The sequence below is a fragment of the Macaca nemestrina genome, chromosome 2, assembly GCF_043159975.1.
Source record: "Macaca nemestrina isolate mMacNem1 chromosome 2, mMacNem.hap1, whole genome shotgun sequence".
NCBI classification, from domain to species: domain Eukaryota; kingdom Metazoa; phylum Chordata; class Mammalia; order Primates; family Cercopithecidae; genus Macaca; species Macaca nemestrina.
The window spans coordinates 108,105,977-108,133,281 of NC_092126.1; the positions used below are offsets into that span (position 1 = coordinate 108,105,977).

The 27,305-nt window shown below is 43.1% G+C and overlaps 2 protein-coding genes across 2 annotated transcripts in view; one reads left to right on the plus strand and one right to left on the minus strand.

Annotated features, from left to right (window-relative positions):
- Positions 1 to 5,765: 5,765 nt before the first annotated feature.
- On the minus strand, positions 5,766 to 18,991 carry LOC105480315 (KIAA1143 ortholog). Its single transcript, XM_011738983.3, has 3 exons — positions 18,815 to 18,991; positions 11,540 to 11,684; positions 5,766 to 10,866 (listed from the first exon to the last, which is right to left on the minus strand). The coding sequence occupies exons 1-3, from the start codon at positions 18,920 to 18,922 to the stop codon at positions 10,655 to 10,657; spliced, it is 465 nt and encodes a 154-aa protein (XP_011737285.2). The 5' UTR covers positions 18,923 to 18,991; the 3' UTR covers positions 5,766 to 10,654.
- Positions 18,992 to 19,091: 100 nt separating this feature from the next.
- The window catches only part of LOC105480317 (kinesin family member 15), a 97,941-nt gene continuing 89,727 nt past the window's right edge, over positions 19,092 to 27,305 (plus strand). The window contains exon 1 of the mRNA XM_011738987.2: positions 19,092 to 19,198. Coding sequence (XP_011737289.2) covers positions 19,180 to 19,198 — 19 coding nt within the window. The 5' untranslated portion in view covers positions 19,092 to 19,179. The remainder of the gene's footprint in view (positions 19,199 to 27,305) is intronic.

The window sequence follows — 27,305 nt, forward strand, 5'->3', positions numbered from 1 at the left end:
AGTTAAGGTGACATTTGCCTAGTTTCTCCACTGTAATGTTACTAGTTTGTTTATTTATTTATTTTTTTGAGACGGAGTCTGGCTCTGTCGCCCAGGCTGGAGGGCAGTGGCCCAATCTCAGCTTACTGCAAGCTCCGACTCCCAGGTTCATGCCGTTCTCCTGCCTCAGCCTCCTGAGTAGCTGGGACTACAGGCGCCCGCCACCACGGCTGGCTAATTTTTTGTATTTTCAGTAGAGACAGGGTTTCACCATTCACAGGATGGTCTCGATCTCTTGACCTTGTGACCTGCCCGCCTTGGCCTCCCAAAGTGCTGGGATTACAGGCATGAGCCACTGCGCCTGGCCACTAGTTTTTCTTTTGTAATTAGTGTCTTGTGGGGAGATACTTTGAGACTATGCAAATATTCTGTTTTTGAGCATAATTTTGGCCACTGATTTTGGCATCCTTTGATGAATCTTGCCAACAGCACTTGTGTATTAGTTTCCTATGGCTGCTATAAAAAATTATCACAAACTTGGTGGCTTAGAACAACAGAAATTTATTCTCTCAGAATTCTGGAGGCCAGAAGTTTCAAATCAGCTACTATGCTGAAATCAAGGTGTTGGCAGGGCCATGTTCTCTCCAAAGGCTTTAGGGGGCAATCCACTGCTTGTCTCTTCCAGCTTCTGGTGCAGCCAGTATTCCTCAGCTTATAGCCACATCACTCCAGTCTCTGCCTCCATCTTCACATTTCCTGCTGTGTCTAATCTCCCTCTATCCGTCTTTTATAAGGAAAGGTGTGAGTGTAATGGCATTTAGGATCCACTTATATAATCCAGGATAATCCACTTATCTCAAGATTATTCGTTTAATCACATTTGCAAAAAACTACCACATAAGGTACCATTCATAAGTTCCAGGATCAATACCTGTTGTCTTTAGAGACCATCATTCAGCCCACTAAATTTTTTTTACTGTAGAATTTGCCAAATGCTAAGTTTCTATTTCCATAATTCCTCCTAACTTTTCTTTTTTTTTTTTTTTGAGACGGAGTCTCGCTGTGTCGCCCAGGGTGGAGTGCAGTGGCCGGATCTCAGCTCACTGGAAGCTCCGCCTCCCGGGTTTTTACGCCATTCTCCTGCCTCAGCCTCCCGAGTAGCTGGGACTACAGGCGCCCACCACCTCGCCCGGCTAGTTTTTTTGTATTTTTTAGTAGAGACGGGGTTTCACCGTGTTAGCCAGGATGGTCTCGAACTCCTGACCTCGTGATCCGCCCGTCTCGGCCTCCCAAAGTGCTGGGATTACAGGCTTGAGCCACCGCGCCCGGCCAATTCCTCCTAACTTTATTAAAATTCTACTATAAGGAAGACCTAGCCCTTCTCATGTGTTAAAAAGTATATATATTGTTCATATCAATAAGAATTTTATGAGTTGTAATCTACTATCATTAATTTCTTGTTCAAATTGCCCCAGATTTGGCCAAAGGTAACTCCTGCTAGTTGGCTCCTATATCCTTTTGACATGCCTTCATCATTTTAATTTTTTTGAGACAGGATTTCATTCTGTCTCCCAGACTGGAGTGCAGTGTTGTGATCACGGCTCACTACAGCCTCAACCTCCTGGGATCAAGCAATCCTCCCACCTCAGCCTCCCAAGTTGGTGGGACTACAGATGTGCACCACCAGATACTGCTAATTTTGTACTTTTTTTGTAGAGATAGGGTTTTGCCATGTTGCCCAAGCTGGTCTTGACCCCCTGGGCTCAAGTGATCCACCTGCCTTGGCCTCCCAAATTGCTGGGATTATAGGCATAAGCCACCTCTCCCAGCCGTTCATCATTTTTTAAACACCTTCTTATTTTTTGGCATAAGATGTTCCAGGATCAGCTTTTACTATCCCCACTTTAGCCCCAGAATCAACTATTTCTCCAAGGATCCCTAGTTTCTTTTTAGGAGAATGATCTTTAGAAACTTTCCAAGCAATGCTGCCACCATCAGTGTTACAAACTTCAGGGAGCTCATCTCTCTCCTATCCAATTCCAACCTCAACCTAGGACCTTGGTACTACCTTTAATTTCCAAAGACCAGCTAAATCTTGACTGTCACATTTGATAAGGTTTTACTAGTTTGGGGGCCACAAAAAAAGGGAAATACTGTACACTAACGTGGCCCAGTTCTATTGGGATTTCCTAAAGTTGCCTCCCTGCCTAGCCTTTGGCTTACCTGCCTTATGCTTAGCAAAGAGCATCTTTCCTCTTAAAAGTGAGAGTCTCCTAGGTTGTAGGGCAGTGTGGTTCACACCCTTGGCTGAAATTTGAAATCACTGGAAGCTTTCAGAACTACTGGTTTCACCACCAGAGATTCCGATTTAATTAATGTAGGTGTGGTTTGGGTATGAGTGGCTCTGTTTCTCATCCCTAAGTTATACATGAGAATCACATAGGGAGTTTTATAAAAAAGAATTGGATGTCCAACTATTAGGTTAAGGGTTGAAAAGAAACTTTATAATGAGCAGTTCAAGCTTGTCTTAATCCATTTTTTGTTACTTAGAATACCTGAAACTGGGTAATTTATTTTAAAAGAGAAATTTATTTATTTTTGAGACAGGATTTTGCTCTGTTGCCCAGGCTGGAGTTCATTGGTGCAAACATGGCTCACTGCAGCCTTGACCTCCTGGACTCAAGTGATCCTTCCACTTCACCCTCCCAAATAGCTGGGACCACAGGCACACATCACCATGCCTAGCTAATGCTTTCATTTTTGTAGAGATAGGGTCTCGTCATGTTGCCCAGGCTGGTCTCAAAACTCCTGGCTCAAGCAATTCTCCTGCCTTGGCTCCACAAAGTGCTAGTATTGCAGGTGTGAGCCACCACACCTGGTCTGAGGGATTTACTTCTTACAGTTTTGGATGCTAAGAAGTCCAAGGTAGAGGGGCCACATCTGGTGAGGGTCTTCTTGCTGGTGGAGACTCTGCAGTCCTGATGCAGTGTATCATATGGTGAGGGGACTGATTATGCTAGTTCAGGTCTCTCTTCCTTTTCTTATAAAGCCACTAGCCCCCTCCCATGATAGCCCACTAATCCATGAACCTATTAATCCACTAATGCATGAATGAATTAATCGATTAATGAGGGCAGAGTCCTCATGACCTAATCACCTCTTAAAGGCCACACTGGGGATTAACTTTCAACATGATTTTGGAGGGTACAAATATTCAAACCATAGCATTTCATCCCTGGCCTCCCCAAACTCACGTACTTCTCATGTACAACCCTGTAACTCCAAAGTCTTAACAACCAGCTCAACTCAAAAGTCCAAAGTCCAGAATCTCATCTATGAGCCTATAAAATCAAAACAAGTTATCTACTTCCAAGATACATTGGTGGTACAGGCAAAAGACAGATATTCCCATTCTAAAAGGGAGAAATAGGCAAAAAGAAAGGAGTAGCAGGCCCTAAGGAAGTCTGAAACCCAGGAGGGTAGACATTAATTTTTTTTTTTTTTGAGGCGGAGTCTCACTGTATTGCCCAGGCTGGAGTGCTGTGGTGCAATCTCAACTCACTGCAACCTCCTCTTCCAGGGTTCAAGTGATTCTGCTGCTGCTGCCTCAGCCTCCCGAGTAGCTGGGACTACAGGCATGCGCGAGCAACACCCAGCTAATTTTTGTATTTTTAGTAGAGATAGGGTTTCACCATGTTGGGCAGGCTGGTCTCTAACTCCTGACCTCAAGTGATCCTCCTGCCTCAGCCTCCCAAAGTGTTGGGATTACAGGCATGAGCTACTGAACTGCGCCAAATCTTAAAGCTGGAGAATAATCCCTTTTGCCTCCATGTGCTTCCTTCTGGACACACTGGGGCAGGGACTGGACCGCCAAAGCCTCAGGCAGCCCCACCCCTATGGCATTGCTGGGTGCAGCCCACATGGCTACTCCTACAGGATGGAGTCTGGTGCCTGTAGCTTTCCCCAGCAGGTGCTGCATACTGCCTGTGATTCTACAGCTCTTGGTGGTGGTTCTGTTCCCATGGCTCCACTATGCATGGCCCTAGTGAGGACTCTCAGTAGTGGCCTTGCTTCCACAGCTCCACTATGCATTGCCCCGGGTCGGGACTTTCTACAGTAGCCCAGGTCATCTCTGCTCGGTGTTGCTCTACTGGGGGCGGCTCCACCCCTTGCAACAAGTCTCTGCCCGGGCAGCCATCCTTTGAAATTTTGGTGGAGGCTGGTAAACATCCACAGATTTTTTTTTTTTTTTTTTTTTTTTTTTTGAGACGGAGTCTCGCTGTGTCGCCCAGGCTGGAGTGCAGTGGCGCGATCTCGGCTCACTGCAAGCTCCACCTCCCGGTTCACGCCATTCTCCCGCCTCAGCCCCCGAGTAGCTGGGACTACAGGCGCCCGCCACCACGCCCGGCTAGTTTTTTGTATTTTTAGTAGAGACGGGGTTTCACCATGTTAGCCAGGATGGTCTCGATCTCCTGACCTCGTGATCCACCCGCCTCAGCCTCCCAAAGTGCTGGGATTACAGGCTTGAGCCACTGCGCCCGGCCTGATTTTTTTTTTTTTTTTCCCTGCAAGCCTACAGAATTAGCAGGTGGACACCACCAAAATTTACTATTTGTACTCTGGAGCTTCAAATACGTGTTCAACATTGCTTAGAAGCAGCATGAGAGAAGAGGCCTTGTCTTTCTTCTTTGAGCCTGTCTTCTCTGACTCCAAACTCACCACTCTTAGCAAAATAGATCTTGCAGTTAACAGAACCCACTGTTCTTAGGAAGCAGTTTCCCTAAGGATGATAAGCACATCTCAGGTGCCACCATGTCTTGGTCTTTGTCTTTCATCACAAGATGTGCTTCCTGGCCGAGCTTTTATGTTTACATTGCTAGAAATATCACCTGCAGTAAAGGCTTCACCAATATGATGTTTCAAGATTTAAGACCTTTTAAACAGTTTTTCATATTCCTTGTTTAAATTTTCCATCTTTTTTTTTTTTTTCGAGACAGTCTTACCCTGTTGTCCAGGCTGGAGTGCAGTGGTGTGAACTTTGCTCACTGCAACCCCTGCCTCCTGGGTTCAAGCGATTCTCATGCCTCAGCCTCTTGAATAGCTGGAATTATAGGGAAGAGTCACTGTGCCCAGCTAATTTTTGTATTTTCAGTAGAGATGGAGTTTCAACATGTTGGCTAGGCTGGTCTCAAACTCCTGGCCTCAAGCGATTGCCCCACCTCAGCCTCCCAAAGTGCAGGGATTATGGGTGTGAGCCATTTTTTTTATCATAGTTCTAATAGAGTAGTCTTCCATGGTTTTTCTTTCTGTGGTTTATACCCAAGGTACAGTACAGTAAGATATTTTGAGAGCGAGTGAAACCACATTCACATAACTTTTATTATAGTATAGTTATAATTGTTCTATTTTATTGTTAATCTCTACTGTGCCTAATTTATAAATTAAACTTTACCATAGGTATGTACATATAGGAAAAAACATACTACATATGAAGTTTAGTATTACCTGTGGTTTCAGGCATCCACTGGAGGTCTTGGAATATATTCCCCACGGACAAGGGAGGACTACTATAGTATTTATCAGTGGTTCTCAAATGTGAGTGAATAACAGAACCACCTGGTTGGCATGTTACAGTGATTACTGGGCCTTATACACAGTTTCTGATTCAGCAGGCAAGGACCAAGAATTTAATTTTTAGGTTTCTGGGGGGTTCTGATGCTGATTGTACAGGGTCTACACATGAGACCTACTCATCTATAAAAAGAAAATTACAGACAACACTCTCATTCATTTTAACTATGTTTATTGTGCACTTAGTAGGCCAGATACTCTTCTGATATTGAGAATACAGTGGTGAATAACACAAAGTCCCTGCTTTCAAGATTCCCACATCCAGATACTAAGATATATTAAAATTTACAGTAATTAAAAGTGTAGTTTGGTACAATAATACATATAGCAATGGTACAAATTAGGGGAAAAAACCCTGGCTTCTATAACAAGTGAGTATACATTAAAGACAGTATTGCAGAATGGCTTCAGGATTAATTTGAGTAATTTAGAGCCTATTTCAGGTCTTCCTAGCTCACCTACATACAATACCTTTAAGTGTTCTTTATAGGTACTTAAAACTTAAAAGGCCAAGCGCGGTGGCTCATGCCTGTAATCCCAGCACTTTGGGAAGCCGAGGCAGGTGGATCATGAGGTCAGGAGATGGAGACCATCCTGGCTAATACAGTGAAACCCTGTCTCTACTAAAAATACAAAAAATTAGCCGGGCATGGTGGTGGGTGCCTGTAGTCCCAGCTACTCAGGAGGCTGAGGCAGGAGAATGGTGTGAACATGGGAGGTGGAGCTTGCAGTGAGCTGAGATTGAGATCACACCACTGCACTCCAGCCTGGGTGACAAAGTGAAACTCTGTCTCAAAAAAACAAAACAAAACAAACTTAAAAAAGATAATGTGGCATCAAATTCGTAAGATACTTTGAAATTCATAATTTCAGATAGATGTGGCTGGTGAGGATCTTAACAAGCCCCCAGTATGGGCTTTTACTAATGAGGAAAATTGTTAGGATTAAGCAGGGTCTTGAGGAATCACCTGGAAAGGCTCAGACTTTACAGTGCTTCCCTCCCTTCCCTACCCCAACACTTGGAGAAATCTCTCACTAGATGACCTTTCAAATAAATGAGAAACACATGGTTCTAGGACAATTGATTATTTGAGGAAAAAGTATACTCAAATAAATTCCAGATAGAATAAAGCTTAAAATGAATAAACAAAAACAAAGAGAACATGGGTAATTCTTTTTTAAAATTTATTTTTATTTTTTTAAATTTTATTTATTTCTTTATTTTTTTGAGACGGAGTCTCGATCTGTTGCCCAGGCTGGAGTGCAGTGGCACGATCTCAGCTCACTGCAAGCTCCGCCTCCTGGGTTCACGCCATTCTCCTGCCTCAGCCTCTTGAGTAGCTGGGACTGCAGGTGCCCACCACCACGCCCAGCTAATTTTTTTTTGTCTTTTTTAGTAGAGATGGGGTTTCACTGTGTTAGCCAGGATGGTCTCAATCTCCTGACCTCATGATCCGCCCGCCTCAGCCTCCCAAAGTGCTGGGATTACAGGCGTGAGCCACCGCGCCCGGCCCATTTTTATTTTTTATTTTTTTAAAGAGACAGTTCTTACTCTGTTGCCCAGGCTGGAGTGCAGTGGTGCAATCATAGCTCACTGCAGCCTTGAACTCCTGGGTCCAAGCCATCCTCCTGCTTAGCCTCCTGAGCAGCTGAGATTACAGGTGTATGTCGCTACACCTGGCTATTTTTTATTTTTTGTAGAGATAGGGGTATTGCTTTGTCGCCCAGGCTGGTCTCAGGTTCCTGGCTTCAAGCAATTCTCCCACCTTGGCTTCCCAAAGTGTTGGGATTACAAGCATGAGCCATTGTATCTGGCCTGGGCGATTCTTTATCTGACATAGAGGTTGGGGAACAGAACAACAAAAAATTGATAAATTATATAACTTACAAATAAGTAAGAAAAATATGACCATACTAATGGAAAAAAGTTAATTCGAAAACTTTTGACCTTAAACTAACTTTTTAGATATCAGGCTTCCTGAAGTCCAAGAGTGATATATTAGGCTCATTTGTAATGTTAGAATTATACAGGAAACACTGTCAAGTGTGAGGTGGTGTTTAGCTTCCTTTGGGTTATACTGATAGAGATTTGTTGTTAATATGTGTTCCAGGATTGTATGAGATTTCTAAAATTCTGATGTCTTAATATATGTTGTAATGATTATGTTAAATTGTTGTAAGCCACAGAAATAACCAAATTTCTTTGTCAACTGTGTCTTTATGGCTGTCTTAAGACTTTTGTCATCCATAATTGATGTTTTGCTTTGATCCTTCTCAACAACAACAACAACAAAAAGTGACTTATAATCAGCTACAGTCCAAGGCTTACTTCTTTGGAGGAGTTCATGAAAGAACTCTTGAATGCAGGTTTCTGATAACTTTGGAGAGTGTGCCATTGGATTAGACAGAAAACTTCCAAGGCACTAATTGAAAGGCTGATGTGTTCATAAAGATGAACATGAAGTACAGCAGGAGTTGATTACAATAGACTGAAATGAACTAATGGAAGACTGAAATAATTTGTATGGCTTTTGTTGTCTGAAATATTGCTAATTCTTTTTGTTTTTTTTCAGTCTGAATAATCTTTTTATTTTGAACTATTTATAGCCTTGAAATATACTTTCAGTATATTGAGTATTCTAATTTCTCCAGAATTTGTAAACTATTTATGAATATTCTTAATTCATGGTATTTGTTTGTATAACGTTAATAACCACGTTTTCTTTTGTAATAGGACACAATTGAAGAAACCGGTTACTTTCTCAGGACTTTGACTGAAATGGCCTTGTGAAATGTTCCAGCAAAGCCAACCTAGGAGAGTCTATATGGACAACGATTCTTGTTGCACTTTGTGTGGGTAATCAGGCCAAGTATACAGGACTGAAGCTTATTTTGAAGTTAGATTGGTTCTGCTGTGATTTGTCTTTGTATGTCCTGAAATTAATATAGCTCCCAACAACCAATCCCTCATTATACTTTAACTGCAACCACCAAGACACAAGGGCTAGGAATAACAGCAAGGGTAGGAATGGGAGTTAGTGGGACTGCAACTTCCCTATCCTATTACCAATGCTTGTCCAAGGAATTTATGGAAAGCTTAAATGACATTGCTCAAAGTATTGCTGCCTTACAAAATCAGATAGGCTCCTTGGCAGTGGTCGCTTTGCAAAATCAAAGGGAACTAGATTTCCTAACTGCTGAAAAAGGTGGCTTATGTCTTTTTCCTAGAAGAATGCTGTTTTGACGTCAACCAATCAGGGTTAGTAAGGGACACCACCTGAAAACTAGCTGACTGGGCCTCCAAAATATGGTACCAGCTGTTGGGTCATGGGGCAGCTAAAGGGCACTAAGTTGGGTTTCATCCCTTGGCCAGCCCATTATTAATGATTATACTTGCCTTGGTTTTTGGATCATATTTGTTAAATCTTTTAACCAAATCCATTTCCTTTTGCCTAGACCACCAAGTTAGATGATCATGTGACAAGATTTCTAGCCAGTTTCAGGTGAACACCCCACCGGCCATCAAGAAGCTACCCTGTCTCCACTAGACAAAACAGGGTGAGAGTTACGTGATCTCCAATAGGTAGGGAGTGTGTCCCAAGTTAGCATGAAGCAGTTACAGAAGAAAGACCCTCAGTCTCTTAGCCTCCCATAAAGATTTATGAGGATCACCTCTCTCAGGGGGAAAATGAGGCAGGAGAATAGGGTCTGGAGGCAGGGAACCTAAGGCTGATTCACATTGACTTCCTAGAATTGAATCAAAAGGAAAACCCCACCTCTCCATACCTAAGTAACAAAAGGATGAGAGGCTACTCCCTTTGCAATCTCCTTGCCTTTTCTGCGATGCAGAAGAAAAACGTAAGTGCCTCTGATTTGTCCCCTCCTGCAACCAATCAGACTGGTCATAGGCCAAGTCTTCATTTACACAGGAGTATAACTTTGTAACTTCACTTCAGCCTCTGATTGGTCACTTTCTGCACCAATCAGACAGGTCACGGGCCACTACTTCATTTACATAGGGTGTATACCAAGTAACCAATGGCAGACCTCTAGAGGATATTCATTGCTTTGTGCGTTTTGTCCAATTATTTGTCCAAAATGCCAAGAACCTGGACACCCTCCACCAGTAACAGTTTGACCAGTTATTTATTGTATTATTTAGGACTGCATTTGGTTGCATATAAGAGAAACCTGACCGAGGCCTAATTAAGCACAGTGTTTACTCTTCTCACTACCAAGAAGTCAGAGGTCAGCAATTCAAGCTGGTGTAGCAGCTCCTCGAGGCATGTCAGCAAGGAGCCAAGTTCTGAGTCTTTTTACTAACATGACCCAAAACACATGGCTGCCTTCCTTATGCCTAAAAATGGCTCTGCTACTCAGGTTTTATCTCTGCATTCCAAGTAGGATGAAGAGATAAAAGCAAAGGCTCATGCTTGCCAAGTCTGTCCTTTTGTATCAAAAAACCCAGCAGCTTTATCAAGCAGATTTCCACCTGTATTTCTTAACTTGCCAGAGCTGAGTCTCATGGCCACCCTTAGCAGGAGTTAGGGAGGTACTTTTAACAAGGCACATTATCATCTACCCCACCCAAAGTGGAGCTATTGCTAATGAAAAAGATACAATGAGATTATGAAATTCTCTGTAGCTATTAATGTTGGTTTTTGAAATTTACTGACCTGGAAGAATACTCATAATGCAATGTCAAGTGAGAAGCAGGACAAAGAACATTTGCAACACAACTGTATTTATAAAATTTTGTTTACACACAAAAAAAGTATTCTGCTTAAAAATATAATTTACATACATATACAACCACACAAGGGAAATAAAATGTTAATACTAGCTAATTTCTATAGCGTTGGCATTTTAAGTCAGAGGGGTCAATACCCCTCTGATTGATGAATAAACATAGTTTATTAAATTTTTTTCTCTATTTCCTAAACTTTCTATAAGGAACTTGTAGTATCTTTATAATAGGAAAAAATGTTATTTTGAAAAATACTCCATATACTTTCAAAGTAGACTACATTCAAAATATTTACACTTACTCATTTTCATCTTCGTTGTCAAAAGAAAGGAGGCTACTATTTTTAATTTGTTTTTGTGAGCTCTTTTTGACTGAGTCCTGATTTATTTCATCTTCATTTGGCTTCTTCTTTTTTGAGCTTGCTGTTAAACCTGAATATTTTTCATCTGAGGGACGCTTGACTGGTTTTCGGTATATGATTCTTCCATCAGCTGGAGCTGGTTCTTCATCTGAGCAAAAACAGAATTTTTAAGAACTTTCTTCTCCTCATTATTTTGCCTTTATCTTAGAAGCAAATAACAAGAAAATCTCATATTGTATTTAAGGATATCCCTGAATCTGATTCGGTCTGGTCTTCTACATTGTTTCTAGCTAAATTGCCCTCAAGACATGCAGTTACTTAATAAAAACTCACACGCTAAAGTATTCTATAATATTGTCAGTTCCCAATTACAATCAGGTTGTATTTTAAAGTATTTTGAAAAGTGATCGTTTGGAACTACAGCATTTTCCCCTAAAGCAATGTAGTAAATGTTCAGAAATAATGAAAAATATACTACATAGCATACCAAACTTAAGGCAGTAATGAAATACACCTTTATCGACTGGTTTATAAGTCTAATCACCTATTTTTTTTTTTTTAAAAAAGGATGCTTTTACTTAAATTCACACTTAATCCTGATAACAACCCAGTAGGTACAATTATTTCCATTTTACTGATGAGGAAATTGAGGCTGAGAGGTGTAATAACTTGCTCAAGGTTACACATCTGGTAAGTGTCAAAGCTAAGGCTGGAACCTGGAACTGCTGCCTTGAAACATACCACACTACTAAATAAAATAAACAATTTCATACCCCGGGCTCCTTACATTGTCAGAAAAACCAGATTACTTTCAGACCTACCTGCTTTGGCAGCCTTTATTTCTGCTTTAATTTTCATGACTTCTTCAACTGACAGGTCTCCCTTTTTCAAAACCACCACTTGAGGCTGTTCATCTTCTTTGTCACTGTGATCCCCATCTTCATCTGGGGGCTGAGGATGAATTCTCTATGGAAAAACACAATGCAATGCGTATAGATCACTGATCTTGAGACAAACAGAACCACTGCCTCTAAGAGAAACTGTAATTATTCACGAGAAGGGTATCTTTATTGAGTAAATAAGGGCAGTGAATTTTAAGGTAACTCCAAAGAGACTTAGCTTGCCACACAAGGGAACAGGTTTAACTGCCATTCACCCTGGAGTGCCTGTCTGGTGGGATTCATTTCCATCTCAGCACGACCCAACTTGTGGTTGCTAGTGTGAGGGACCCTCTGCTTTGGGTACTGCTGTCATTCCTAGCCTACTCAGGGCAGTACTGTGCCATGTCAGTTGTTTGCTCCTCATCAGCACTTTTCACCTGCCTCTTCTCTGAGTTAGACAAGAAATAAACACCATCAAAGTATAGAAAGAAGCTAGTAAAACGGACTCTCTCTCACCTCTGCTCATCTTTTTCCCCTCCTAATAGCTTCAGTTTGGTGGATATCCAACAGCTATTTTCCATGTCTATACAACTATGCAAGTACATAAAACTTTTTGTATACCAACAACACTGTACATATTACTGTGACTTGCTTTTTTCGTATTTATGAAATTTCTCAAACATAAAGTACAGAGAATAATATAAGAGAAACCATGTACTCCCCGTATATGTGTAACAGATGGTAATATTTTGCCAGTTGATTCAGATTTTTGAAATGTCAGACACCATAAGAGCCCCATTCCCACAACTTAACTCAAAAAATATCTTTGCACAGTACTTTAAGATACATATAGAATTATCTGATTTTTAAAAAATCACTGCCTTGCATTTACATAGTCACCTCAGGATTTATTTGACCAGTATCTTGTAAATATAAATTTTGCTTGTTTCCAGACTTTTTTCTACTATGAAAAAACCTCATGCACCTTTTTTTGCTCATTTTTGGGAACTTATATACAATAACTTTTTTTTTTTTTTGAGATGGAGTCTCGCTCTGTTGCCCAGGCTGGAGTGCAGTGGCACGATCTCGGTTCACTGCAAGCTCCACCTCCCGGGTTCACACCATTCTCCTGCCTTAGCCTCCCGAGTAGCTGGGACTACAGGCACCCACCACCACGCCCGGCTAATTTTTTGTATTTTTAGTAGAGACATGGTTTCACCGTGTTAGCCAGGATGGTCTCGATCTCCTGACCTCATGTTCCACCCGTCTCAGCCTCCCTAAGTGCTGGGATTACAGGCGTGAGCCACTGTGACCGGCCAAGAACTTGTAATGTTAACAGTTCACTAGAGGTGGAACTGTTGGATTGAGGTATGCATAACAAAATGTGTTTTCACATGTTATTCAAACACAATCACTCATTAATTCACTTCTCACAGAGACTTCCTTGTCTCCCAAACAAGGCAACAAAGCCCTGCAAGAATTAGCCTCAGCCCATAACCATAGCTTTATCCTGTACCACTCTCTCATGGCATCTAGACTCTGGCATGGCAAGGTTTGAGTACTTGGAGATTTATAAATATATTAGCTCCTTTGCTTTCCCTGTCTCTGAACAAATTCCTACTGCCTTTTAAGCCCCACAGCCCCTGACCAACTTCTTGAAGTTGCCTTCCAGATTCAGAGCCTCTTGAAAGTACTTACCTAAATCTCACCTCCTCTTGTTTCTTACACTGTGCATAGCTCATAGGCAGCATGTACTGCACTGTGGCACCAATGTTTTTCTGCTGGTTTCCATTGGGCAAGTGCCTTCTGGAGAGGCAGGACTTCCAGAACTATTTGTTGATCTACTCATGAATGATAAACAGAATGGAAAATGATGAACTACGTGAAGCCCTGGCAAGTTGCTTTGCCATTCTGACTATATCTCAAAGTTCCCAAGTCTGCTCTATCACTGGACAAGTACATTCTCTTTAATGGTATTCATGTTACTTCACTGATTATTCATCAGTTTCTGCCTGTTTTTCTCTGAAAGTCTCCAATAAATGACCACAAATAGGTAATAAGTTTTTTTAGCCAAAAATATGGGAAGGTGAAATAAAATCATTCCTTTTGTTTCTTAAATTGAGAATAATTAATTCTGACTCTCTTCTTTTTTTAAATGTGACTGCCTGGAAAACAAGAGAAACAGTCTAAGGACAGTGGCAGGAGCCACTGATGACTGTTCAAAGACATTTCTGAATTAACTCTCAAACAAGTGAATAGGGCCAGGCGCAGTGGCTCACGCCTGTAATCCCAGCACTTTGGGAGGCCTAGGCAGGCGGATCACTTGAGGTTAGCAGTTCAAGACTAGCCTGGCAAACATGGTGAAACCCCCCATCTCTACTAAAAATACAAAAATTACCTGGGCGTGGTGGTGGGCACCTGTAATCCCACCTACTTGGGAGGCTGAGGCAGGAGAATCGCTTCAACCCAAAAGGCAGAGGTTGCAGTGAGCTGAGATTGAGTCACTGTATTTCAGCCTGAGCAACAGAGCAAGACTCCACCTCAAAAAAAATAAAAATAAAAAAAGTGAATAGGATGATTTAGCTTAACTGCAGAATGATTTCCCATGAAACTCATTTATTTTTGTTAATAGATGACTAAAATCCTGACTACAGTAATCCCCTCCTTATCCTCAATTTCATGTTCCACAATTTCAGTTACCTGTGGTCAACTGTAGTATGAAAGAAGGGTGAGTACAGTATAATAAAATATTTAGAGACAGCAAGCAAACAAGCAAATTCATATAACTTGTACTAGAGTATATTGTTATAATTGTTCTATTATTAGTTACTACTCTGCTGATATTCCTAATTTATATAGTAAACTTCACCATAAGTATACATGTATGGGAAAAAACATATATAGAATTCAGTATTATCCACGGTTTCAGGAAGCCACTGGGAGTCTTGGAACATAATAGGGGAATACTGTATATTGCCAAACTGATTAAAATGAAGTGGTTCTTACACTGAAACATGGCGTACTTCTCTAAGGGAAATTACCTTGAGTACATAAATAAGCGAAAATCACTGACATTACTTGGAAAGGATTCCCAAAGTTCTCTTAAGAGAGCATTCCAAGCTGTAACCTTCAAGCTGTCAACTGTGTGTACAGGGTCATCACCAGGACCTCAAGCAAAGTAAAGCTGAGTCTCGTCTTCTCATTGCTGAATCTATGTCCCTTTTCTCAAACCTTATCCTCTTTGTCATCATCCCTATTTTTAGTCATGGGGATCAGTCATTCCCTGTGTTACCTCTAAGAAAAAAATGGCTCCCTGTTGCTTACTAAATAGTCCACATGACCTCACCTCCACTAGTCCCTCTAATACTGCTATATATAGTCCATGACTCTCAAATCTCTACACCTTTACCCATGCTATTCTCTTCATCTCTACCTACTGACCTAACCATGCTCAAGAGTCTACCTAAATATCCCTCCTCCACGAAGTCTAACCTGATAACAAGCAGAGTCATTAACAAATACAAGACCACTACTTAGTGCCAGGCACTGTGCTAGGTGCTGGGAAAATATGGAAGGATTAAGATACTAACTTAAAGAGTTCAATCTAGTGGTGAAGATAAACAGGAAAGCAAGTAGTTGCAATATAAAATGAGTGTTATAGGTAAGATATGGATAAGGTAAAGAGAAAAACAGAGAAAGAGTAACTGTTTGGAGAGCTTTGAAGGGTTTCGGAGAGATGGTGACCTGTGAAAATAGGGCAGGAAGTGTTAAAGAACATGGCATTTTGGAGATCCATCTCTTCATCCTTTCAGAGCCTGGCACAGTGCATGGGGTTAGCACATACTCATCCTACTGGCATACCTTGAAGATACCACAGATTTGGTTCCAGATCACCACAACAAAGCAAGCATCAAAATAAACTGTCACACAAATTTTCTGGTTTCCCAGTTTACATAAAAGTTATGTTTACACTATACACTAACTACAGTTAGTATTAAGTACGCAGTATCATTATGTCTAAAAAAAATCTAGATCCCATTAAGAACATCCACGATTCATGGGAGAAGGCAAAATATTAACATTAACCGGAGTTTGGAAGATGTACCTACCTTAATTTAAAAATACTTTATTGCTAACAACGTTAAAGCTCATCTGAGCCTTCAGTGAGTCCTCATCTTTTTGCCAGTGAAGGGTCTGCCCTTGATGCTGATGGATGTTGACTGATGAGGGTGGTGGGTGCTGAAAGGCGGGGTGGCTGTGGCAATTTTTTAAAATGAGACAATGATGAAGTTTGCTGCATTAATTGAGTCTTCCTTTCACAAAAGATTTCTCTTTTGTGATGCTGCAATGCTGTTTCATAGCATTTTACCCACAGCTGAACTCCTTTCAAAATTGGAATCAGTCCTCTTAAACCTGCTGCTGCTTTACCAAGTAAGTTTACTCTAAATCCTTTGTTGACATTTCAACAATGTTCACAGCATCTTCACCAGAAGTAGATTCCATTTCAATAAACCACTTTCTTTGCTCATCAATAAGAAGCAACTCATGTGTTCAATTTTTATGAGACTGCAACAACTTAATTACATTTTCAGGCTCTACTTCTAATTTTAGTTCTTTTCCTTGTTCTACCACACCTGCAATTACTTCCTCCACTGAAGGCCTGAACCTCTCAAAGTCATCCATGAAGGTTGGAATCAACCTCTTCCAAATTCCTGTTAATGCTGATATTTTGCCCTCTTCCCATGAATCATGGATGTTCTTAACGTGTCTAGAATGGTGAAACCTTTCCATAAAGTTTTCAATTTACAATATCCAGATGCATCAGAGGAATCACTATCCATGGCAGCTGTAGCCTTACAAATGTTTTGACTTTTTGTTTTGTTTTGTTTCGTTTTGAGACAGGGTCTGGCTTGGTTACCCAGGCTGGAGTGCAGTGGTGCGATCATGGCTGACTGCAGCCTCAACCTACCTGGGGTCAGGGGATCCTCCCACCTCAGCCTCCCAAGTAGCTGGGACCACAGGTGCATGCCACCACACTTGGCTAAATTTTGTATTTTTTGTAGAGATGGGGTCTCACCATGTTGGCCAGGCTGGTCTTGAACTCCTGGGCTCAAGCAATCCACCTGCCTTGACTTCCCAAAGTGCTGGGATTGCAAGTGTGAGCCACTGTGCCTGGCTGTTATTTCTTAAATAATAAGACTGAAAATAGAAATTACTCCTTGATCCATGGGCTGCAGAATGGATGTTGTGTTAGCAAGCATGAAAACCACATTAATCTCCTTGTAGATCTCCATCAGAGCTCTTGGGTGACCAGGTGTATTGTCAATCAGCAGTAATATATTGAAATAATCTTTTTTTTCTGAGCAGTAGGTCTCAACAGTGGGCTTAAAATAATTCAGTAAACCATACTATAAAGAGATGTGCTGTCATCAAGGTTTTGTTTTTCCATTTCTAGAGCACAGGTAGATTAGATTTAGTGTAATTCTTAAGGACCCTAGGAGTTTTGGAATGGTAAATATTAGCTTCAACTTAAAAGTCACCAGCTGCATTAGCCCCTAACGAGTGTTAACCTGTCCTTTGAAAATTTGAAGCCAGTCACTGACTTCTCTCTAGCTATGAAAGTCCTAAATGGGACAGGCATAGTGTTTTTTGAGAGGCTTTGAGAGGCTAAAGTGGGAGGATTGCTTGAGTCCAGGAGTTTGAGACCAGCCTTGGCAACACAGTGGGATCCTGTCTCTATAAAAAAATACAAAAATTACCCAGTGGTGGTGCGTGCCTGTAGTCCCAGCTACTTGGGAGACTGAGGCAGGAGGATCACTTGAGCCCAGGAGGTCAAGGCTGCAGTGAGCTGTGATTGCACCACTGCACTCTAGCCTGGGTGACAGAGTGAGACCCTGTCTCAAAAACAACCACCACCAACAAAAAAAAACCAAAGTCCTAGATGGCATCTTTTTCCAATAGAAGGCTGTTTCATCTACATTGAAAACCTGTTTAGTGCAACCATTTTCATCAACTATCTTAGCTAGATCTGAATAATTTGCTTCTTCATCTCATACTTTTATGTTATGGAGATGGCTTCTTTCCTTAAACCTCATGAACCAACCTCTGTTAGCTTCACTCTTTTCTTCTGCAGCTTTCTCACATGTCTCAGACTTCATAGGATTGAAAAGAGTTAGGACCTTGCTCTAGATTACACTTTGGTTAAAGGGAATGTTGTGGCTGGTTTGCTCTTCTATCTAGACCACTAAAACTTTCTCTGTATCAGCAACTTAGCTGTTTTGCTTTCTTGTCATTCATGTGTTCAATACTGATCCCTCCAGCCCTAAACAACAGTAGTCAGGTGTGGCTCTTTCCTGAAGCTCCTCTTCTTCTATTTAGACCCAGGATATTTAGGGCTTTTGCCTACTTTTTTTGTTTGTTTTTTTAGACGGAGTCTTGCTCTGTCGCCCGGGCTGGAGTGCAGTGGCGCGATCTCCGCTCACTGCAAGCTCCGACTCCCGCGTTCACGCCATTCTCCTGCCTCAGCCTCCTGAGTAGCTGGGACTACAGGCGCCCGCCACCACGCCCAGGTAATTTTTTATATTTTTGGTAGAGACGGGGTTTCACTGTGTTAGCCAGGATGGTCTAGATCTCCTGACCTCGCGATCCGCCTGCCTCGGCCCCCCAAAGTGCTGGGATTACAGGCGTGAGCCACTGTGCCCGACCTTCTCTCTCTATTTTTTAATTTTTTTTTTTTTTAACTTAACAAAGCATAGAAACAGATTCAGGACATTACTCCGAAGACATTCCACACTCGAGTCCTAGGACACGGTTCGGGCGGGGGTCATTTGATCGAGTGGCCTGTGTCCTTATCTGGAATATGGGACGACGCTGTAACTCTAACTCACCCTGCGAACTCACAGCTTTTGAGGTAAACAAGAGAGAAAGAAGAGACAAGAAAGTGATCTTTCTTTACCATCTACCAAGGACCAGGCGGTTTACATGTAAGGTCATTTTTAGGAAAACAGCAGCGCTCTGAAACCTACAGAGCTTTCTGGGCGTAGGGGGCTGTAGTCGCTTGAAAAGAACCAGGCTGGGGGTCCGAGTTCCACCGGAATTGGTGCCGAGCGCGGGTGAAAAGAGGGACCCGACAGCACCCACCCTCCAAGTAGAGGCAAAAGTTGAAAGTGGCAGGCTGGCCGCGCTTCCGAAGTAACACGACTGGCGAGGGCTCACCTTAGTCTCTATGGTGGGTCCCTCCCTGTAGCCGACCCGTTCCTTGAAGCGGGCCAGAAACGCTGGCTCGGCTGGCCGTACGTACGATACCTGGTTCCGCTTGCTCATGGTAGCTCTAGGTAAAGACAGGTTCCGCGACCGATTCGCGACGATACAGAAGCGCTTAGCTGTGATGTCAACTGGACCACGCCCCTGATGCGTAGACCGGGCAACATGGCGGCCTCCATTCGGGCGTCAACGTCGGATACAAGCGCCAAATTCAAATTCGCGGCCATCTTGAGCGGGAGGAATTCAGTCGCGCGCGGCGCAGTCGGGAGGTGGAGGCGTCGGCTGCATTGTTCCCGGGATCGAGGGGTGAGGGCGCTATGGCACCCGGCTGCAAAAGTAAGTCTGGACCCCAGACTTCGTTACCCTATCTTTGCCCCCAAATACAGCTGTGAAAGGATGGCAACCTCGGACCGCCGGCAAGGTTCTTGCTGGGCATGAACTGCAGGAGCTGAGTGACGGGCGGGGGCGTTTGGGAATCCCTCTCTGTCGCTCAAAGACAATACGCTAGCCGAAAAGGTCATCCCTTCCGTGTCCTGTGCGCATGCTAGGAGTCTGGCGCAGTTGTAGGCGCTCGGGATGAGCAGTGGACCTGCCGTTCTTCCCTTTCTTTCCCTCGGTTCTGCTGTTTCTTCGCAGGCCTCTTCCCACATCCCGACCAGGGCTGCCTCTCTAGATATCCTTGTTTCAGTATCGGCTTTTGCTCCCACCAGCGTCTGCGTATTTCCACATTTCTGACCTTCCTATAGGGAAGGGTTTATTTATATTCCAAACACTTCTTTCTCTTTTTTCCTTAAGTAAATGGAATGTTAAAACACAGATGTCAGCAATGTCTGTGTTGTCACAGTCTCTATTTTCACTTAAAGGAGACCCGTCCGATTTCTTTCTCTTTTTCACGGAGGAGAGCACTGTCATTTTTGCTTATGATAAACCCTACAGTTTTCACTAATGTAGTCTTTTGCTGTGCCTGTGTACGTGCGCCACTTCTTACATTGCCACATCTCTTAAGGAGTCTTGTTTTTGTGAACCTGATTATGAGCTGATTTAATGGGATCTTTGTGAGTGGTCTGAATGGTAATAAGGAGAGGCCTAGATCAGATGATTAAGAATTTGTGAACTTCTGTCATTTGAGCTTTCCAACAGCGTTAATGTTTCTAGCTTTCTGTCAATTATAGTTGTTTTTGATGGGTTTGTTGTTTCAGTAACCTTTTAGGTCGATCGCACTTTTATTGGAACACCTCTTTATGCTACCTTTTTCCATCTAAAATATTCCTTTTCCTTCATCATTTTCAGTATTCAAGGACTATGAGCTCACAAAATGGTACCTTATTGGAGAGAAATGTTCATCCTGCTTTCTGAACAATCATACTGTTTGTTCTTTGTTTCCACCTTATGGATCTGGACTCAAGCCAAAAAAATTGATGCCTGTTAAATAAGTAAAGTATCTGCTTATTTAATGAGATATATGTATGTGACTAAGGGCTCTTGTCTGAAAACCACATTTGAGAGCCTTTCTTAAAGTGGTGGGAGCACTCCCCTTTATGATGGTGGTGATGCCATGGGGAACTTTTCCACTCCCTTCAGTTTGTTGGCAAAATTGAGGTTGATGACTTCCCAGGTAAAGTGCTTCTTGCTTTCCCAGCAGCCCAGAGACCTGGAGCATGAAGTGGGAACACATGGGAGAAGAGAGCCCATGCAGTGGTCTTTACAACTTTTACTTTGTGCCCTGAAGGCTTTTTTTTTTTGAGACAGAGTCTTGCTGTGTCACCAGGTTGGAGTGCAGTGGTGCAATATCGTCTCACTGCAACCTCCACCTCCGGGGTTCAAGAGATTCTCCTGCCTCAGCCTCCCGAGTAGCTGGGATTACAGGCACGGGCCACCACGCCCAGCTAATTTTTTTATTTTTAGTAGAGCTGGGGTTTCACCATGTTGGCCAGGATGGTCTTGATCTCCTGACCTCATGATTTGCCCACCTTGGCCTCCCAAAGTTTTGGGATTACAAGTGTGAGCCACCACACCCGGCCCCATGAAGGCTATCTCTAGTGACATTGACACCATGAGTTGCTGACTGTGAAATCAGAGAAATGAAAAAGTGAAATATACAATTCCCTTTTTTTTTTCTTTTTTTTTTTTTTTAAAGACAGTGTTGCTCTGTCACCCAGGCTGGAGTGCACTGGCACAATCTTGGCTCACTGCAGTCTCTGCCTCCTGGGTTCAAGCAGTGCTTGTGCCTCAGCCTCAGAGTAGGAGATCTGGATTTAGCATGCCTTTGTTCAAATCCTAGCACTTCTCAGTGATGGTTCCTTAGATCTCAATTAGAAATAATGCCAGAACTATCTACATTTGTGTAGTTTTAAATTTCACTTTATCTCGCTATTTGCTCATTAACTTTGCTTCTTTTTTTATTAAGTAAACATTTTACTTTGGGTTCCTTTTAGATTTACCAGGAAGTTTCACATAAGCGCAGATCAGTATCCATCTATTTAGTTTCCATCTGATCAGTTACACAGATCTCTGCAGAGATGAAGAGCTGGCAGCCTACCTTCTGGGGCTTCTTGTTGTTGTTTGATTGTGTATTTGCTTAGCAACTGGCTGGATCAATTTAGTGAAGTCTATTTCCCTCCTATACTGTTAAGCCTTTGATGTTGCTCCTCAGGAAAGCACAGCTTTGGATATGCCCACCTGTATCCTGGGATCACAGTGGTTTTGGTAGGGATCTCTTTCTTTCCATGACTGCACACAGCTGTGAAACTCCAGTAATTGTTAGCTGATTGCTCTATTGTTTTTTAACAATGTCCTGGGGGCATAAATTGTCTTACAAACTACTTCAGTTCTTGCTCCATTGAAGGAGTAGTTTCTGAGGTTGTCTTTCGTATTTCTTCTGACTCCACTGTAGCTACTCCTAGTTGATCTTATATCCCCATTGTCTTCTGGCAAGCGAACAGGCCTACAATTTAGCTTGTATCTTGAATGTCTTCCTAATTACTTTCACTAAAACCTACACTGTTCCTGAGAGTGCCCTTAGGTTTGAACTTCTTTCCCCCACACCCCACCCCAAGACCGAGTCTTGCTCTGTCACCTAGGCTGTACGGCAGTGGCGTGGTCTCGGCTCACTGCAACCTCCACCTCCTGAATTCAAGCGATTCTCCTGCCTCAGCCTCCCAAGTAGCTGAGATTACAGACGTGCCACCATGCCCAGCTAATTTTTGTTTTGTATTTTTAGTACAGAGATGGGGTTTCGCTATGTTGGTCAGGCTGGTCTCGAACTCCTGACCTCAAATGATCCGCCTGCCTCGGCCTCCCAAAGTGCTGGGATTACAGGCATGAGCTACCACACCTAGCCAGGTTTGAACTTCTCTTTTTTTTTTTTTTTTTTTTTTGAGACAGAGTCTCGCTCTGTCGCCCAGGCTGGAGTGCAGTGGCTGGATCTCGGCTCACTGCAAGCTCCGCCTCCCGGATTTACGCCATTCTCCTGCCTCAGCCTCCCGAGTAGCTGGGACTACAGGCGCCCGCCACCTCGCCCGGCTAGTTTTTTTGTATTTTTTAGTAGAGACGGGGTTTCACTGTGTTAGCCAGGATGGTCTCGATCTCCTGAACTCGTGATCCGCCCGTCTCGGCCTCCCAAAGTGCTGGGATTACAGGCTTGAGCCACCGCGCCTGGCCAGGTTTGAACTTCTCTATGCTCTGTTGCAAATGAATTCAGCTCATTTGGGAAGAGAATAGGAGTTATCTGTTTATGGGCTGATTCTTCGTCTAGGCAAAATCTCTGAGCCTGGGCACTATAGTTGGGGATAGGGATAATGGCAGTCTTGTCTCTGAGTGATACCCTTTCTAGTTGCCGAGCATTTTGTGGGGAGGGTGGGGAGTGCAGCAGCCTTGTGTGGAACCACTGCCTAATGAGTTGGGACAAGGGTGATCAGGGCCCCAGTGTTCTCAGCATGCAGTTGCAAGATGAGGGCTGGGTGGGAGAAGGGAGAGCCCTCACCTCTCAACCACACTTGTCTAGGACTTTACCTCAGCATCAGGTAGCTAGCTGGAGACACAATGATACACTGACATCCTGCTACTCTGTGGAAGACACCCTTGCAGTTAGGAGCTGGAGGGGGATCCCTGTGTTCTTGGCTGCTGCAATCGACAGTGGAGTGTTTGCCTTGCTCAGATGGGAGGAAGAGAGCAATCTTGGTTCAAATAACACAGGACCACCTTTCTTGATGAATTTTCATAAATGTTCTTGAACGGATGTTTCTTTGTTTGCTGTTTGCCTTTGGGAACATTTCCAGAGGCTTTAATTTTCTTTTCTTTTTTTTGTTTTTTGAGATGGAGTCTCACTCGGTCGCCCAGGCTGGAGTGCAGTGGTGTGATCTCGGCTCACTGCAAGCTCTGCCTCCTGGGTTCATGCCATTCTCCTGCCTCAGTCTCCTGGGTAGCTGGGACTACAGGTGCCTACCACCATGCCTGGCTAATTTTTTGTGTTTTTAGTAGAGATGGGATTTCACCATGTTAGCCAGGATGGTCTCAATCTCCTGACCTTGTGATCCGCCCGCCTCAGCCTCCCAAAGTGCTGGCATTACAGGTGTGAGCCACTGCGCCCCGCCAATATTCTTTTTTTAAATTTCTTTTTTTAAGTTTCACTGGGGAGTGGGTCAGTGGAGTTCCTTATAACGTCAGTCAGAAGTCAATCTCTGACTTCTTTTTTAACAGAATTATTCTGCCTGCTAGGTTGAGAAAAGATGGGAGTGGGGGAGAAAGAGAAGCAGAGAGACTGTTGTAATAACACAATAAAGAGATGTTGCTGGCTTGGTTCTACACTGTGGCAGTGGATTTGGCAAGAAGCTGTTGGACTGTGGGTATATTTTGAAATTAGAGCCAAAGCTTTGCTGAGATTGGATATGAAGAGTGAGAAAGAACAGGGTCAGGGATGACTATATGGTTTTTGGCCTAAGCAACTGGAAAGATGGAGTTTACGGAGATATAGAAACACATTTGGGGTAGAGGTGGGGTATTCAGGCGCTCAGTTTTGTACACATTAAATTTGATTCATTGCCCACTGCATATCTAGTTAGAGATATCAAATAGGTAATAAGTTGTAAGAGTGTGGAGCTCAGGAGAGCAGTCCAGGAAGAAGATTTAAATTTGTGAATCATCAATTTATACCTAGCATTTAAAAACAGGCCAGGCATGGTGACTCTGGTGACAGAGCGAGACTCTGGCTCAAAAAAAAAAAAAAAAGAACCATTGATGCAGGATATTTTGCTCCTTAGCTCAGCTAAAATCCAGGTTCTTGTTGCATGCCCAGGAAAAATCAGGCACGCGGACACATTGAAAGATGAGGAGAGTGGAATTTATTAAAAGGAAGCTCTCAGTGAAAAAAAGTGTGTCCTGCCAACAAGCTGCCACCTCACAGATTGAATACCAGGTCACCACACACCAGCTGAAGAGGCCAGGCTTCTCCCCCTGCATAAGGTGCAAATTCCCAGTGGCTCCACCCCATTCTCTGAGTGCGCATGTGGGCCTTTAGTCTGAGCCACTCCACATTGATTTATTTTCCTTACTGTGTGTGTGTTAAGGGACAGAATTTTTCTTTTCTTTTTTTTTTTTTTTTTTGAGACGGAGTCTTGCCCTGTCGCCCAGGCTGGAGTGCAGTGGCCGGATCTCAGCTCACTGCAAGCTCCACCTCCCGGGTTCGGGCCATTCTCCTGTCTCAGCCTCCTGAGTAGCTGGGACTACAGGCGCCTGCCACCTTGCCCGGCTAGTTTTGGGACAGAATTTTTCAATGACCTGGGAAGCGTTTGTTGGCTGTCTCCTGTCTCTTATCATTCCCCCTTCTAAAGAGTACATCTAACTGCCCTTAGAATAAAGATGAGAACAAAGACCAATCTTAACTGTTTCCTGCTGACAGGGGATGCTGTGTTGGGAAAATGGCAGTCAGATCTCCCTAAGAAGCTGATCTAAGAGTTCCTGGCAAAAGGGACCATTATCTGAGGCTCCAGTTGCGCGACTGGAGTTTGATAGCCTGAAGGCAAGAAGAGACAAGCTGGGTTATTAGAAAACATGTATCAAAACAAAACAAGGACGGGGGAAGAACAGCTTGAAAATCCTGAGGCCTTTTACTGGTTTGCACAGGGTGAGGGAGGCCAAAAGCCCGATTGGTTAAAAAAAACTTTTACCCTTTTGCCGGCATGTCAGTCTTCTGGGTTCCCTTCCCCCAAGCCCAATCCTAAACCAATCTCAAGTTTAAGGTTTGGGAAATTAACTTTTCACAGTTTAGAGGATGGATTCGAGGGGAGTGTCCTGTAGTAAGGAGACACAATTACCTATCTGTGAAGAGAGGACACAATAGGAAATGGAAAAAAGAAGGTGTTTTTTTCAAAGGAGTCCCAGGGGTTCAGGATGCATTCAAAAAGGGGACAGATTGAAGATAAATGGCTATCCATCAAGAAAGAGGGGAGCAGGTGTCCCTGGTTCCTTTCTCTTCCTAGCGAATACCCAGGGTAGGTGAGGGAGGGAGAAAGCGAGGTGTCCCTTTTTATTTCTTTTGTCCTTATATCCCCAAGACCCGGTGACCATCACAGGGTGCCACCCATGGATGTCAAAGCGACTTTCCCCCATGTTAACAGGGGGGTCTAGGAGGTGGAAATATCCACTCTTACCCACATATGCCCTATCTCCCCTGCTGTCAGTAGCCTTCAAGTTCTCTAGACCTCATTTATGTCATGGATACTAGCATGATGTTTATCCATGAAACAGGAGGCTTGGCTTAATTGGCAGGAATTAGTCATGCTCACCTGTGCTGTGCTTTTTAACTTCTGTTACCATCTGCCTCTGGATCCCTCAGATCCAGTTTTTTTTTTTTTTTTTTTCCTTAGGGACCTGATGTTTGGAATTGAGTTTGGAACCAAAAATGTGTCTCAGGGGTTGTATGGACTCCTTATCATAAGCTGAATGCTAAGGTGAAGCTGTGGAAGTGAGTCCTCCTCCAAGGGAAAGAAACGGATGTCCTGTGTCACACCCAGATAACTGGTGGCTGTGGTTATGCTAAGATTTGGGTGCATGGAGCTTGGTTTTGGTTAGCTCCCTTGGTCTTACTTTCCCAAAAAAGAAACCTCTAGATGACAGGCACCCTATTTATTCCCACCACCTAGCAGGATTTGCAGGATAATTGCTCAGAACTAGAATATAGATTCAGATTTTTATATTACCCGTCCCCCTTTGTTCCTTCTGGGCTATAGTCGGAGATCTCTGGTTGGATCACAGGAATAAGCAGGGTTAGTTTTTAAACAAACTAGGCAAAAAACTTGAAAACAACTAGTGGGTCTAGAATTTAGTGATAAGTTTTGAAACGTAATTTATCTCTCTCCAGTCCTCATTTTTCTTAAAAACAAACCATGATAGGACTGAGTTGTTTGCAAAATAGACTTTAGTCTTACACTTGGCTTGATTATTTGCATGAAGTGCAGCAAGAATTATTTTTACAGAGGACTTTTAGATTGGCTTTGATGGAACTGTATTCCACAAGGAATCTCAGATAGAACTTTCTAAAGCTGAGCCGAGCCATGGGTTTGTACCCTCAAATACCTGTGAGTTGGGTAAACTCCTCTCTTCTTGAGGTCCCAAGAGCATGGGGTTCCTGGGCCTGTTAAAAAGTGACACTTTTTACTCACCACAGATTAGGAACCATGTACGGGGACTGTGTAGGCAAGGTATGAGGCCAGTTTTCCCAAGGAACTTTTTTTTTTTGAGACAGAGTCTTGCTCTGTCGCCCAGGCTGGAGTGCAGTGGCCGGATCTCAGCTCACTGCAAGCTCCGTCTCCCAGGTTTACGCCATTCTCCTGCCTCAGCCTCCCAAGTAGCTGGGACTATAGGCGCCCGCCGCCTCGCCCGGCTAGTTTTTTGTATTTTTTTTTAGTAGAGACGGGGTTTCACCGTGTTCGCCAGGATGGTCTCGATCTCCTGACCTCGTGATCCGCCCGTCTCGGCCTCCCAAAGTGCTGGGATTACAGGCTTGAGCCACTGCGCCTGGCCCCAAGGAGCTTTTATCAGCTCTGCAAGTCAAGCTTGACTCCTTAAAGGGAAGCATACCCTTCCAGTCAAAGTCCTTGGCAAAACAACTAGTGTCTTCAGTTGTGTCCTGTTGCAAAGAAAATGGACTCTTATTGCACTGATGCAAACAACTATATTGTCATAAGTTAAGAATACTCACAACTAGTTTCCAAATTCTGGAGAAGCCAGGCAGAGAGGGAGAGAGACAAACACGCTTCAAATTTTGTTCACAGGAGTATACCTTACTCAATTATTAAAGGCTGTAAAATAGTTCAAAATAGTTTCCTTGACTCTGAAAAACAAAACAAGGATTGGCAATGTTCCAAGCAAAAGTCAAGATTACTTCAGTTTTGTATTCATTAAGTCCATCCAGTTAACTCTTGTTTAGCTTGATATTCATGAACAT